Source organism: Antedon bifida, chromosome 10 (genome assembly GCF_963402885.1).
Source record: "Antedon bifida chromosome 10, ecAntBifi1.1, whole genome shotgun sequence".
Classification (NCBI taxonomy): Eukaryota; Metazoa; Echinodermata; class Crinoidea; order Comatulida; family Antedonidae; genus Antedon; species Antedon bifida.
Window position 1 is genome coordinate 9,288,163 of NC_136235.1, and position 17,047 is coordinate 9,305,209.

Below are 17,047 nucleotides of genomic sequence, written 5' to 3' on the forward strand. Positions count from 1 at the left end.
ATTTGATATTTATAAATTACCGCATAATCATATTGTTTTAGTATTTTTAACCGTTATGATAATGAAACGTAATTCAGAATCCCTTGAGATTTGAAGCGTGTAATTAATATCAAAGTAGCCGACTCTTTTTTTACTTTTTTGACATTTATGTTGTATGTCAAAGTTCGTACACAACAACGTGGCAGCCCAGATGACGTCATTCGTAAACTGGTACGGTCCGTAAGAAAATCTCAGTTTGCAAACTTTCAATCAAACGTTTGGAGGGGAGAGAGAGATACCGTTGAAAGGCATTAAAAGTAAGGTAAATACGCCGTAGATTTGGTTGTTTTTGCTTAGATTGATCTAAAATGTAATTTAACGAATAAAATTGCTAAAATCATAAACCCGTCTTGTCTATAGGCCTAGTATAGTAGGCGGGCCTAGCTAATAAGGCTAGCTAGGCTAGGCCTACTAATGCATGTGCACGTCACTTATATAAGCATGCTGCTGTCCCCCACCACACACACACAGCTGGGTCAATCCGGGCCAGGATTGGCCAATCTTCATGTGTGCTGATTGTATAGCTAGGCATATTAATATGGTTTGCAGTGTACCTGCATTTATTAACTGCTCGACTCACATTTTATTTTATTAATTAAATTAATATTAGCAAAATTTTTTAGTTCATTATTTATAATATCCAAATTTGTATAAAATTGAATACATTACTAGCCTAGTATATTACCATGGAGTAAAGAATAAGAGGAGACACAACACGGCCTAGCTATCCAGTTAATCCAATTAGTATCACGCTGTGCGGTAGTGCTTAAGCATAGGGTAATAATAAACTTCCCATAACGATCCTTTGAAGAACATCCTGTTTACCCGTGCAGCTCGCTGCAGAGTCGGCTCTGATTACGTAACACCCTAATTAAGGAAGAAGCCAGGCATGACATCGGTGACAAGAAAAGTAAACAGAGGCTGCGCAGTAGTTTCTAATACATCATAGTGAAGCATGACCGTTGTGCAGTTGTTCATTGTTCTTTGAGCTTTTTTCTCGAAAAAACCGTTTAAAAATCGAGTAAATTTTCACGGAGATATCGCAGTTTTTATACCAGCTAACAAATTAATCATATTTTTTATCAAGCCATAGACGTATCATTTGGTAAATCGAAATTTTACCGTTTAAGCAACTTTTTAATTTACGAACCCTAGTGCATTTTGTAGCATATTAAAGACTCCAACTTATTTTAAAATCATATTTTAGTGCGCGCAAATGCGCGCATGAAAAAAATTATATAATTTGTTCTCATGAATATTCAAAAATATACGTATATTAGAATTCCAACGACACAATTTCTTATTTTTATTACTGTATATGACATTTAATTTATGTTTCAGTCTATATTATGACCGTTTAGCAAAACTAAAATTCTTCTACTTTAGTCTGATATTGTATAATTAAATTATTTATGATATTAATATCATAAAATATATGATTTTTACGATCACATACTTAGAGTTGAAATTGTAGAACTAAATTATATATCGTTTAACGATTTGTGGCTACACATAGGCCTACTACATAAATTAGTAGGCCTCAGTTCGTAATATATTATTATTTAATAAATAGCCTAAATAAGGATAATATTTAATCCCATAATGATGGACATATTTATTGCATACCGTAACCGGTAGGCCTAATAGGTTCAGGCATAGGCGCGCCTATAGTAATAATAAACAATATCAATAATAATAGCAATAGGTTTTTTTTATGTAGGTCTATATTAATATATTAATAATTGTAATAACGTTAGAAATAGTAGTAATATTTTATTAAAGAAGAAATTAATCAATTAGTTTTCGGATAGTCGTTATTATAAAATATGGTATAAAATGGTACTACAAGAATATTCGTTTAGTATCAACCCGTAACAACAACTACAAATTATATGTGTTGGTTAAAAATTATTACAAATATAGTCTATGCTTATTTGTAATTATAAGCCATTGTTTAAAAGGATTATGTGCAGTTCGGTACATAGGCCTAGCGGTTAATCGTAAAATTAAAAAATCGGACATACGAACAATAGATCGCCAACATTATTCGTACCCGTTTGCTGTATTGCGTACGTCGATACACAGTACACGACTGAGGCGGCTGTAAACTTCGCCTGGAAAGTAACTAGTACAGTACACATTCTGGTCCCTGGATGAAACATGATATCACACGTAAACCGCAATGGAGCAGGCCCAATGTTAAACAATTCGTACAAAGGGGAACCGCCAGACAAGTGCGTACCTATTCATTGTTTATTAGATCGCTGGCAATATGCATGCATATAAAGTGCAATAGCCCTCCGCTCCGACGTACTAAAAAAATGGAACGTCGCGGTTTTTCTAGGCGCTGAAGTTATACGAAGTGAACGCGAATGATTTTTACTGTATATCATATTCCCGGACGAAAAGTACTCGCGTTTCCCAGACAGGGGAGTGGGGGGAGATAGGCTCTCCGACGAGGGGATACAGCCCCCGTAGCCCCCACGCTGGCACCACCACTGGTCCTTATTAAACCCATTAATCCATCATGATTCATGATAAGTTGTCTGGAGAAATTACCAACATTTAGTACACAGTAAACCATATACATATAATTCCTTTATTGGTGCCGTATAAAACTCGTATTATTAATTTATTAATAAAAGATATCCAGTAGAATAGCGCTGCTTTTTATAAAAATTAATAAACAAGGTCGGAATACAAGTTCAGTAGGTCTACAAACAGTATAGTACACCTTTTACGCTTGAACGCACATCGCCTAGGAAGAGTATTGTGACGTCCTAATACGCATGTGTACTTACACCAAAATTGACCGCGGGCAGTAAACATTGTAATCTTTGCTAATTGGGTTACGTAACGGCAGTGTTTAGCACCTATTAAATACTCATTACAAGCATAGCCTTAAGGAAGCGGTAAATACGGTGAACTGATTGAACTATTCAAGTTGTGTCTCCTCTTATTCTTTACTCCATGATATTACCCGTTATATGCTTTTTACATAAAACTTTTTTTTGTAGGTAAAAGAAAACATGATGGAAGAATTTGGAGACAATAAAGTAGAAGTAGGAATATCGCAGCCTGCAGCCGCACCAGTGTTACGTAAGTCTACAGATTAGTTCCAACTAGAATCGCACGGCAAGGATGTAGACCGTGCAATAACAAATGTGAATGGGTCATTTTTCATTGTGTCATTTTTTATTGTGTTACATCTTTGTGACAGTCGGGCAGCAAAGTGGTTGACCTCACGAATTATTACCAAATCAAAATTTGAATTGCCGCCATCTTGGAATCACGATAAAGCAAGTAACTTTCGATAATACATAAAAAAATACATTAAAAAAAATAAATAAAATTCAACTTTTTGAAAGATAGGCTAATTCAGAAATACTGCTGAGATTGGTTCCCCCTAGGTAGGAAAAAATCTTTACCTATTGCACTGCTTGAACCATTTCAATATATATTATCCAGATTATATATAAAAACAAACTGATAAAAGGATTTGATGATTTGCTTCTGATAAGAAAAGTACCGGATTTTCGCCATTTTCTAGCACTCGTCTTGGTTGTCCATATAGATGATAACGATTATACTCGATTGTCCAGACATCTCTGCTACTGGTGCTCAATACTACAGTATATAGTACACTGTACTCTATATGTTCAGTTTTTGCGTTCTTTATGGCAAAATAAATATTCTAGAATTTAATTGTTATTGCATTGCTTGTATCCTTACGTTTGCCTCTCTCCACCCAGGTGTATAAATGGGAACCTGGTTAGATCGACACAACTTTGCGCTGATTACTAGCTGCATTATGGGAGCAGTATGTTTCCATAATGGCTGGGGTGAAAAAAGTGTTTCAGCGCTTACATATAATTAGGTGATCATTTAGAATAAAATGATCACCTATTGTTATTGTACAAAATCTTTATTATTATTGTTATTATTATTATTATTATTCTTCTTCTTTCTGTACACTTTTGTTTAACAATTATCTCAAAAAGTTGAATAACAATGATCACAAAAATTTCACAATGTCTTTCAAATACTTTAACTTAGCCATAATAAGCTTTTCAGCGTGATCACTCAACCGTGACGTCATTAATACGCGATTTTGTGAAATCACACTATCAATCATATCTCCATAACTCTTTATCACATATCAATAAAATTCACTATACGTAAACTTCAGGTGAAGGATAAAAATATTAACAAATAAAAACTTACATTTTTCAAGGTCATGCACGTGAAATTGCGCGTTAAAAATTTAAAAAGCTCCAAATTAAGTTTTGATCAATTTAGAGCATGAGTTAGGCCATTTGCGTGTTTCAAAAAATTACTGCGCAAAAATGCGTTTTTGCGTGCGCAATTCTTAAAATGCGTAAAAAATATGAATTTTTTTTACAAATCGTATTCTACTCACCATCCTTAGTATATTCACCAAATTTGAGTCTGTTCCGACTTAAAATAACGCTATACGAGCAGGTTAAAAATGACAAAATGCGCACATTAATTGTACAAAAGTGCTAAAAATAGTAAAAAATAAGGCCTTTTTAAAATTAATATAACTCTTCAGAATGCACGATGACCCCAATTTTTTTTAACTTATTCTGGAAGCCAATGAGTTGTAGATATAAATGTATATACACATTAGACGTACAAAATGGTATGACGTCATCATTTGGCCACATGAATTTTTAAAATAGGGTTTTTTCCCCTTTTGTAATGGACCACCATATTCAACAGAGCGCAACTCGCTTATCTGTGATCGATTTTCTTTAAATTTTTAATATATTCTACCTCAACCAATTATGTTACTTATGAGTTGCCAATATTTTCATTTGGATGATGTCATCACGTCTTAAAATTTAAATAACGGTGGTTACGTAATTTCACCTACAAGGTATACTTGAATACCTTACAGCTCTTCTGAATTAAAGTTGACCTTGATGTTTATAACTTATTATGAGAGCTGGTGAAATGTAGATATGAATTATTATAGAAATTAAGCCTATCGGATGTTGTGACGTTATCATATGGCCAGTTGAAGTTAAAAAGTAGTTTTTTCATCTCTTTCGTCGAAGTTATACAATTTTTAAAGAGCGCGCACCGCCCTTCTACGTGCCAAATTTTCTTCCAATTGTTATATTTTATTGCTCAATTCATTATCTTTCGATATTGTAATCCACAAGTTTATTTTGATAATGTCATCAGTGCCGAAAAATTAGAACATGATGTGTGTCCGTAATTTCACCAATGCTACACTGTATATAGATATACAGTATATACTGTACATAATGTATATGGCATATAATAGGCACAGCACTATAGTATAACCGTATAATAGGATGGCATACATCAACATTTTCTGATTGTATTTTAAAATACGTGCATGTTTAAAAAATATTAATGTCAATAAAATAATAAAAATGATCACCTATAATTCGTCAAAGTGACGAATTAAATTCTAGTTATATATTTTAACTGTCTGATAAATTGAAATAAGAAGTACTGGCTTTACAACGCTACCCATGACATTGAGGGGGAGGAGTGGTGGTGTGGGTGGTGGTTGAACTGCAATAATAAAGTTGATTGTAGGCCTACAGATATAGATGGCAACTGAAAACGCTAGCTTTATTATCTGTTTAAAATATACCTATATCTCACCTCTATGGAACGCCGTTTACGCAAAATTTCGATGATATGAATTTTATGACACAATATGTCAATGAAATGCATCGATATGAATTGAATGACGCAATATGAATGAAATATTTTTGAGTGAAATGTTTTGAATGAATTGAATGCTTTGAAAAGACTATTGGCTGCGTATATCATTCCCACTATGCTCTCTTGGTAGCGTTTCCACATTAGGGTCATTCCGTACCAAATCACTCAATGGGTTTAACCCGTCCGACTCGGATTTTAATGAAAATTGGTATTCATGTTCGTTGTGCACTCTCATGGCGAAATCTCAAATTTTAACGAAATCGGACCATTATTTTCGGAGATATGCCACACCCAAATTTGACAAAATCGACCTTCAAACCCTAATATCTCCGCTTATAGTAACCAGATTTTTATAATTTTTATAGTTTTAGAAAGAGCATTGAATAAGAAATCTAAATCTACCTTTACTTTTCAATTTAGAAAAATAACAAACATCTATGAAACTTTGACATACATTTTGACTTTGAATTTTACCTTGTGGATGATGGTGGACATTTTGAATAATTTTTTTAAAAATTATCTTCAATATGTTAGAAACAACATATAAAAAAAGTATATACTGTAAATCCAAAGGCAAATTACTGAAAAAATGACAATGCTGTGGGTATTAGTGGCTGGATCTCAATGGAGATACAAAAAAGAAAAAGCGAAAAGCTAAATCAAAACGATAAAGTAAAACAGCCAGAAGAGTTAGCAGAGCTTTCGGGCAACACTAGCCCTTCATCAGTGCAAGTGAAGGAATTTGGATAACTTCATAGTATAAGAACTGGCAAGTGCTGCCTGGGTGGACAGGAATAAAAGAAATAGACTTAGACACAAAATAGAGAGCACACTAACAACATTTTATTTTCTTCAGGTCATAATGGCATAATCATTTTTCTGTGTGTAATATTCTAACGTATGACGTGCATGTGGCATTTGTACGGCGGATAACCTATCTATAGTGACGAGTTCAAATATAGTTATATTTTAAAATTATCACAGTCTATCACTTTAATGAAATAAATAATTATTCATTATTTATTTTCTCGATGAAAAAAATAATTGACTGGTTCTGAAATACCTATAACATCTAGGGACTTAGTGTGCCCTGAGGCATAACCATCTAATTAATATTCATTTCATAATTATTATGAGTAATAAATGAAGTAGAACATCGTGAATATTAGGTTTACCTTGTAATCAATAATTCGTATTATTAGAAGCGTCTTATTCATAGCGGATTCATAGTGGATGATGCAGAACATAGTATTCATTGTAAGTGCTTATGAAAATAGTAAGTATTAAATTATTCAGTCTGGTTAAGTCTCTGACTACTCTAGCTAACTATTAAATAGTAAGTATTAAGTCTGGTTAAGTCCATGACTACTCTAGCTAACTATTAAATAGTAAGTATTAGTCTGGTTAAGTCCATGACCAGGGCTGAAAATTTAAACCATAGTAAGTGATCCATATGATCGCGATTTTGAAAAAAAATAGTTCCTACCAAAAAGATCTACAGTAGTGTATACCATTTTCTTTCAAGGGAAATAAAATCCTCTGATAATTATCGCCCGTACACATGTTTTGCAATACATACTGTACTGTGTGTATTCAATCATGGACATCCCCGAAACAAACTATACCATTTTCAGTACATTAGTTTTTACCACCACACGAGCCTCATGATGTATTGCGACGCGTGGTGTAGAGTGTCGGAAAATTAAACTTATAATTTGTGCCCGAGTTTGTGTTATTTATCTTATTTTAAGAAAATGGTATACACTAGATCTTTTTGGTAGGAACTATTTTTTTTCAAAATCGCGATCATATGGATCACTTACTATGGTTTAGCCAGGCCAGGGCGACCATCCTTCAACTTCAAATGGCCCTACTGGCCACTATGGTTTAAAGGTTAAATTTTCAGCCTTGGACTTGCGATTTAATGGTTTTTTTTATGGATGTGGAGAAGAAGCATTTCCCTTCAGAGACGAATAATATTCTATGTAGTCTCTATCATGCTATACAATTGTAGTAGCTGGTCCCTTCCTAAAAGCGTACTAGATGATTTTGACATCGCACATCGCCGCCACATCGACGTCATATTTTAAATATCAAGTGGCCTGCCATCATAAAGAACAGAGATCTTTATATCATTACCGATGTAAACTCATTATCTGAGCGAGTGTCTCAATCACCATGGCCAATGTTTGGCCATGATGTCCTCAGAATGAAAGAAACATCACCTGCATACCGGGCTCTGTCATTTGCAGATTTTGGATGCCGCCAACTAGGCAGACGTGGTCGTCACAAAACAAATCTTCTTGGAGTTCTGTGAAAAGACCTAAAGGCCTGCGGTTTCAAGCTGGCAAATCATCGTGGTGTCCAGAGACTTCGAAAAGTAGCAAGACACAAAGTTACATGGAAGTACCTTGGAGCTGTAAAATGAGACTGATCAGAAACTTTAAATCTTTTTTAAATGTTTTTTGTAAACAGTATATATATATATACTTTTAGACGGTTACATTGAACCGAACATTTATTTATATATATATATATATTTAATAGTTAGCTAGAGCAGTCATAGCCTTAACCTGACTTAATATTTACTATTCAATTTGAATAGTTAACTAGAGTAGTCATATCAGGGATGAAAATTAATGGTCGCCAATGGTATTAATTTTGTGATGGTTGACCCGTCTGGTGACTTCCATAAACTGCATCCACCTACCTTTTATTATAACCAAGCTAGGCTAATATAAGCGAGGCCATATTAGGCCTAGCGGTCTTGTTTTGTGTACACTTCTCGCTGCACTCACTACGCTCAAATCACAAGTTGCCAAAACGGAAGACTCCTATTCGGTATCGGCTTCCATTAAACAAGCTTATTAAAATTCTTTGGTACATTTCTATCTAACTAATTTTTATTCCAAAATTGTTTATATCTACCAAGCTATCTTCTTTGTTTCTACCAAATACTATCTCCACCCTCTATTCACCAGCCTTGTACCTCTTTTGTTTTATTTCTTTTATTCCTGTCCACTCGGGCAGTGCTTGCCTAATATATCTATCTATCTTTGTCCAAGTACCTTCACTTGCACTGATGAAGGGCTAGTGTTGCCTGAAAGCTGTGATAACTTTTCTGGCTGTTTTACTTTATCGTGATTTAGCTTTTCACTTTTTTTGTTGTATCTCCATTGAGATCCAGCCACTAATACCCACAGCATTGTCATTTTTTCAGTATTTTGCCTTTGGATATCTAAAGAACATTGTATACTTGCTTTTCTGCTTGATAAAATCTTGTTCAATTGACGTTTAAAATAAGATATTCTACAATAAATGACACAAAGGGCACAAACTATAAGATTAATTTTCCGACACTCTACACCATGCGTCGCAATACATTATGAGGCTCTTGTGGTGGTAAAAACCACGTACTGAAAATGGTATATTTTGCTTCGAGGATGTCCATGTATTGCAAAACATGTGTACGGGCGATAATTATCAGAGGATCTTATTTCCCTTGAAAGAAAATGTTATACACTACTGTAGATCTTTTTTGGTAGGAACTATTTTTGTTCAAAATCGCGATCATATGGATCACTTATGACTACTCTAGTTAACTATTGAGTAGTAAATATTAAGTCTATAACTACTCTAGGTAATTATTAAATAGTAAGTATTAAGTCTGGTTAAATCTATGACTACTCTAGCTAATGTATAGTATGTATTACTATCTGTGGGTAACATAATTGAGATCCTTTATGTCCTTTAGGTAAGGGTAATTGTAACATTTAAGGCTGACTGACAAGACATACAGGGGCGGTTCCAGCATTATTTTTGCGGGGGGTAGGGCGAATATACGAGAACCGCGAACAAACGTAACCCCACGCACTGTCGTGCCAAGAGCAATATTCGTAAATAAAAACAAATATGCTATTATTATCGTGAACCTTGTAACTTTTTGCTTATTAGTACAGGCTTTATTCTAGGCGTTGGAGTTTGTAAACAAGTCACAATCCAACAAAAGTGACAGTGGCACCCCCCCCCCCCCCACCCCCCCTTAAATCCGCGCCTGACATAGACTTGGGTTGGGTAAACATTTAGGATTTAGATAGTGCTTGAAATGAACTTAGGTTGAAATATATTTTGGCCCACGTACACTGGATGCTTTTCACCAAATGTTGTATCTCAACTCAAAACATGTTTGTATTGTGTGTAGATTTCTGTTCAATGTTTATCCCATAATGTTTTTTAGACATCATCCCTGTGGTTAGAAAAGGCAGTATTATTATTCGACTTTCATCTATTAATATTTCAGAACCAGTTACATTACCAACAACCTTGTCAACCCCAGTAGTACCAGAAAATCTTGCAGGACCACCACAGTATTTCACACCACCACCACCTTCACAAGTTAGCCCTCAAATATTCACACCTTCTACAATGGCTAGCCATGCTACTACAACTCCCTTTATGCCACCACCACAACCTGCAACAAGTTTTACACAGCCACCAATGGGTACCATGCCACAATCTAGTTATGGTCAATCTGGTGTTGGTAATCCAAGTAATATGCAGGTAGGATATTTATTTTGGTATAAAAAAACATATACAAAAACAGCAGAAGCTGAAATTTTGCATTTACAAAAATAATGAATAAAAAGTACACTAAAACATCAAACATTAACATAAGAGGCAACGCTGGAAAAATATCAAAACATTAAGTAATAAAAATTTATACAAAAAACATTCAAACACGAAATAGTCATACAAAACATAAGGGAAAATCAACCGACAACCAATAAAATGTTTAAAATTAATTCGATTGAGAGTACCTATTGCACATTAGACGAAAGAGGTAAAATTAGATCAGGTACATGCTAGTTAATTATTTAAAATGATCATCAACTACAGTATGATACTTATTTATAATCTGGACCAACGTGGGTATAGGTGACTTTCTATTACCTCTCAGTCTTAAATTTCAATTCATATCTCTGAATTCATCAGTGAGGGAATATCAATAATTGAAAGAGCATTATCATAATTGATATAGTCAGACCCTAAAATAACGCGAAAGGCCCTTTTCTGGACTCTTTCAATTAGCTTTATAATTAGATCGAGACAAAGCGCCATGCCAAACAGATGCAGCATATTCTAATACCGGTGATACATTGTGATTAAGTCAACACATGCAACATTAGCTTTCTTAAGAATACTGTACATAATGAAAGCAAATGTGGAGGCTCTAGAAACGATATCCACATTATTAATGTAATAAAATGTTAAATATGAATTCGTATCTACAATTCAACAGCTTCCAGAAAACGTTTTAATAATAAGTCTTCAGTTTTTATTGTGAGGAGCTATAACATATTGAAATTTACTGTAAAGATGAAAATAAGTAACCCACGTTATTCACATGAATATCTGAACATGATGACATCATCAAAATTAAAATGTTTGTAACTAATACAAAAAATAATTGATTGAGCAAACAAATATTAATATGTGGGAGAAATTAAGTTACGGATAAGCGAGATGCGTTCTATTAAATATGATGAGCTATGATGAAAGAGGCAAAAATCCTATATTTTATATTTGGGTGGCCATACAATGACGTCATAACATCCGAGTGGTAACAATTTTGCATGAATTCACATCTACAACTTATCCACTTGCATTATAAGTAAAAACAATTTGGGTCACGGTTGATCCTGAGGAGCTATAATAGATTAAAAATAGGCATGATTTTAACAATATTTTGTAAATTTTTTATGTGCAAATTGTCTATTGCAATGTGCTCGTATGATGTCATTTCAAGTGGAAATGGTCTAATTTTTGTTTGTTAATTACTAGAAAAGTGAAAAAAACATGTTTTTAATACTCTGAGCGCAAAAAAAGTTTGCGCATGTGGGAATTTTTTAGATGTGCAATTAAAAATTAATTTTTCGCATTAAAAAAAATTTAACTTTGTGTGAAACATGCAATTTTCAATCCCAATGTGCGGATAACTTAAAAAAAAAAGAAAGATGATTTCATGCAATAACAAGGATTTATGGATAACTGTGTGTGGATAACTAATAAGGAAAAAAAACAGATGATCTTTGACAATCACAAGGGTTATTCGCAACAAAGTTACGGATAACCAATTACAGTCATCATTAAAATCATCAGTTTAAACTGAGTTTAACTGACCGTAGCATTGGAAATGTGTGAAAACATTTATCTAAACATTTTTGTCATTAAAATGTAGTATTAAAAAAAACATTCAAATACTGGTTTCTGAAGTGGTTTTATTTAGAATCAATCATGTACATCTGCTAATTTTTGATTTGTAAGAAAATCTAGTAGCAGCACCTTTTTCATGGTCTCTTTTATCAACACTATGCAATTTATAAGTAATAAATTATTTTAAAAATTTTGTTAAATTCAGAGTTCCAGTTATTAATTTTCACTCTCTTTTAAATTTCAGAATCCATCTTCTCAACCATCATTCGGAGGAAATGCATCGGTCAATGTACCATTTGACTCACTTCCAGACCTGAATCAGCAGCAAACTGGAGAAGGCAGTGGTCTATTTTTTGGTTGGGGGTCTAGTATAGTAAAGAAAGTTATGGAAAAAACTAAGGTATGAAAACTACTGCATTTCAAGTGTCCTATCAATCTGAAACATAGTTTTAAATGCAATTGACATTGAAAAAGGATTTATTATTATAGTATAGCCCCTCATTTGGAACATCCCTATTCTTTTTTTAGAACTCTGTTGATAGTGTAATCACTACACTAGATCCAGGCATGGCCCCAATCATACGTAAGTTTTCTATATTTTTTTTTATTAATCCTCAATTGTTAAGTCCATGAGTGGCTGGTTAAGACAAATACAAAACCATAGCCATAATATTAATAGTTCTCTAAAAAAAGTATTAAAACTGGAAGGTCCTGTTTACACACCTAGTTTGTGTGAACTTAAAAGAACCCAGTCCATCTTTTGAAAAGTATAGGGTTCTGGTCTATTTTAGTGTCTTTCCTCAATTGTTTGTCATACAGCAATCCTACCAGTTCAATCATTTTTTCACGGAAATTACAATTGGGGAAATAGGATCACATATGTCTCAATGGGACAAAAGAGGATTATCAATCATCAGCATGATTGGCAATTGTAGGAAAAAACTAATTAAAACAATTAAATGCTTGTCACTTTAAAAATGTGGTTTATTTCTTTTTAGATTCAGGTGGTGATATTGAAGTAATTGTCGCGTCTGATAAGGAGGTCAAGGTGGCAGCCATTAGAGACGCATTTCAGAAGATATTTGGCCGTGCAACTGTTTTTGGGCAGGCTAGCAGCTCAAATATTGCACCACAACCAGAAGGCTATGCAGCTGGACTGAAAGGTGCAGAGGAACGAATAGAGAATCTTAGGAGAAATTCATTAGTTGATGAGAAACAGTGCCTAGTGGCTGTAGAAAGTTTTATTGTAGAATTGTTACCTGATAAGTAAGTATTTTGGACAATGGTCTTTAATGTTAATGTTAATTAAATAATAATAATATATAGTGTCTAATACAATTGTTTCTAAGAAATAAAAAAAAGAAGTAAAGTAAAACACAAAATGAAGATGAGATCCGTTATAATTTGTTTTCAAATGTGTCACTTTTGAGAGAGTTGTTGGATATATAATTAATGGTCAAACAACACCTAAGTAAGTCTGAATATTACTATAATACTATAATGGTAAATGTAATGTACGAGTTCATGCTCAACTCATGAAATAGTTGCTCCATTCCACTCATAAAACATTCATTAGTTGTATACTATTTTAATTTTTATAGTGGATAATTTGAAAATGTTGTATTTTTACAGATGGTTTGATATTGGCTGCATAGTTTTGCAAGATCCCAAATATAATATCAATTTAGAGGTGTTTACACAAGCAACACCTATTCCCTCTCAATTTGTGCAACAAGCTCAAACAAACACACCACCAGACTACAATCTTCGATGGTCAGGATTAGCAGTAACGGTAGGAGAGGTCATCGAAAGAAGCAACCCCGGAATAAGCCGAACGGATTGGCACTATTCATTTACAGGAATGTCACGTAGGGATATGATCTTTAGCAGTGCAGTAATGTTAGCAGGTTTATACAAACAGAAAGTTCCTCACAAATCATGGTAAAGTTTTAGGTAGGTCAAACATGTGGAAGATGTTACATCAGAATTATTTATATGTAGAGAACATGTAAAAAAGCAACAAACTATATTTATATAAAATTTGGATTTATATTCATATCTCAAATATCATCAGCTTTGCTGGCTTTTTTGGTAATTAATTTTTGTTTTGAATTCATCCCCTTTATATAATTTCTCTTGATTCTCTCAATTTTATTACAGTACTACGTGAAAAGTAAAAAGTAGTATGAAAGGGTTGAAATTAATATTAGATAATTTAATGGAGCATTTTTGTTTTTAATTCTACAGTACAGTATATAATATTTATATATCAGTATGTATGTATATAAATACAAAGGCAAATTACTTGGGGGGAAAATGACAATTCTGTGGGTATCAATGAAGATACAAATAGAAAGTAGAAAGCTAAATCAAAACGGTAAAGTATTAAACAGCCAGAAAGAAGTGGCAAACATTTGGAAAATAGCTATTCCTTCATCTTTATGTATGCAATATATATAACAGATGTGTAGCATTGTTGAAGACGGAACATAACAGTTAAAATGTAATGTTTCAATTTGCAAATCTGATGCAACTAAATTTATTCTTATTTGTTTATAATTTGCATTGTTTTGTAGTCTAATTTTCTTTGTTTTAGGGGTTTGTTTCGGGTAGTTTTATCTTTATTTCTTACAAAAACTTTATACTTGCAACAGTGAAAGTAATAAATGTTGACACTTTAGATTCATTATTTGTCATTTTGATGGCAGAATAAGGACTGCTAAAGAAAAGGCATGTACTCTGGGGTATGGGGCGTTTTATTTATACTTAATAATCCTTTAGAAATGGTGTAAAAAGTATTTGAAACTATGTCAAGTCGCGAACTACACAGTTCACAAATTATTCAAAAATTTGTAATTAATGCTAAATGCATTTTTGCATGTATCCCACAGAACATATGATCCTTACATTGAATGTAGAGTGGTGTGGGACAAACATTTTGTATAATTCAGGATAGACATTTATAAAACAATTTAGTCCAGCTTTAACACTTTGACTGCCAAACACTGAGATCTTCGTGTTTGGAAACACGTGTTTCGCGTTTTTTTACGAAATCAGGTAGATACGAATAATTATTGGTATATACTATCAATATGGACACTATATTCGGTCTGGACCGTACATATTTTACTATTTGAAAGTAACTAATCTGGTTACGAACGATGGTCAAAACGGTACCTGTCGAAACATCAACATACCCTGTAAAGAGCGATGGCTTGGCGCATCGTGTATCGGCCGCACTAGCTAGGCCGCCGAAGCATTACAATGGTTTTTGTGGATTGGCATGTTTGTTTGTTATCTGAATAAAAAATAATGTGTCATTTTGAATATGATATTTGATTTTATTATTGTATGTATACCCTAATTGTTTCGGTGTTTCACTAAGTGACCTGTTTAGAAATGGTATGGATATTATCATCAGATTACTAGTCTAAGTGTACTCCAGGCCTAGTCGCAAATGTGGATTTTGGCAAAACTGACGTAAGATTTATAAAATGTAATACATTTTTAGATATTGATGATAACTTGTTTTTATAGGCATATCGATGCCGTGTAAGTAACTTTACTTTGTTGATCTCACCGGGCGATATTTTCATATTGTGATGTCTTGTACAAAATCGCAAATATCTCTACTTTCTTGCGCGAAACTACGAAAAACTAAAAAAGTGGGTTACTTTATTTTACTATTGTGATTTACATATTGTGATTTGAAAATCGTTCTTGGTACCATTGTAAAGCTAAAATCTTTATGATTATTTTAGTCTAAATTATATATCAATCAGATCACATACATAGTTTCAATCAGCTTTAATAAAAACATTGAAATTAGCTAAAAACGCTGGCGGTGGCAGTTTCAAACTGAAAAAACCTCTGGCAGTCAAAGTGTTAAGGGAAACATAAAATGGATGAAATACAGTATTTTACATGTATGCAGAATTATATCTTGAAATAAAAATGGCCTATGGCTTTAGTAACTGAATGAATGGTACACTTTGTGAGCATTTAAACAGTATGTTACACTGAATAGTTTAATACACATTAATTTTCCTAACATCTATTACTTTCTGTAAGTAAAAAATGCATTGAAAATATTCCTATGGTTATTAATTACAGTATTACTTACAAAAGACCATAATTGGTAATTAATTGGTAACTGATAATACTGTATGAAAATGCAGTGTTTTCCTACCATAAATAATAATGTTCAGCAGCTTTTATTAAACTAAGTTTAAATTAATTACTGCCTTATGGCCGAGTATAATCCCATTCTCGAGTATAAGGCTAAATCTGGACACAGGACAGGGTTAATTCCAATGTTAATGCAACCCCAGCATAATCCTACCCACTAATTTCACACCATATTCCCCCGGTGACTATTCTCGGTCATGTACTGTTAAAAGCAGCTTTAACATTCACAGTATCACAAATAAATTCCTACAAATTTTTATTCTTGAGAGGTTTAGAATTTGATCCAGGCTTTATTAATTACAAGTTAAGTTAAAAAATGTCTTTTATTCTGTTTTTACTCTTGCCATCATTCAGTCGTTTTTTCTGTGAAAATATTAAATAAAAGTTTACATAAATTTTACAAGTTATATTTGATGAGGTAAACAAGTGCTCAATAAGAAATCTGTTTTTTTTTACCAGAATGGTAAACGTTATAACATGTTTTTTCGTTGGGTAAATATTCTTGTACTAAATACTCAACAGAAAAACTATACTCTAAACTAAAAGTCTCCAATCAATTATGCCAAATGAAAACTGTACATCTCAGTGTAGTGTTACCTCCTTTTTAGTCTTAAATATTGGACTTTCAGCATATACCTCAACTTGTGTCATATACTGTATGTACATTCATTTCATTCATCTTTTATTTCGAAAAAAAAAAGTAGATTGGACCATGTAGATTGGATGAAGGAAAAGCAAGAAACCACAAATATATGCAACCCTCTATACATTGCACTGTGTAGGATAGATGTCAACAGTTATACAGTTATATTGAGTTCTAAATGTATATAGAGCCATAAGTTAATCATGTGATAAACCTACTGGTATAATTGTAATAAAA

General features: G+C 33.2%; 1 protein-coding gene across 1 annotated transcript; it reads left to right on the forward strand.

The window, feature by feature from the left end:
* Window positions 1–205: 205 nt before the first annotated feature.
* Window positions 206–16,610, forward strand: LOC144853829 (protein PRRC1-like). The gene is made up of 7 exons (XM_078711677.1): window positions 206–301; window positions 3,057–3,138; window positions 10,067–10,326; window positions 12,224–12,379; window positions 12,508–12,562; window positions 12,978–13,245; window positions 13,612–16,610. The coding sequence occupies exons 2-7, from the start codon at window positions 3,069–3,071 to the stop codon at window positions 13,922–13,924; spliced, it is 1,122 nt and encodes a 373-aa protein (XP_078567803.1). The 5' UTR covers window positions 206–301; window positions 3,057–3,068; the 3' UTR covers window positions 13,925–16,610.
* The last annotated feature ends 437 nt before the right edge of the window (window positions 16,611–17,047 follow it).

Coding starts and splice junctions, on each gene's coding strand:
- LOC144853829 (XM_078711677.1), top strand. CDS start 3,069: ATGATGGAAGAATTTGGAGACAATAAAGTAGAAGTAGGAATATCGCAG. Junction 12,563..12,977: donor AGGCATGGCCCCAATCATAC/GTAAGTTTTCTA, acceptor ATTTCTTTTTAG/ATTCAGGTGGTGATATTGAA. Junction 13,246..13,611: donor GTAGAATTGTTACCTGATAA/GTAAGTATTTTG, acceptor GTATTTTTACAG/ATGGTTTGATATTGGCTGCA.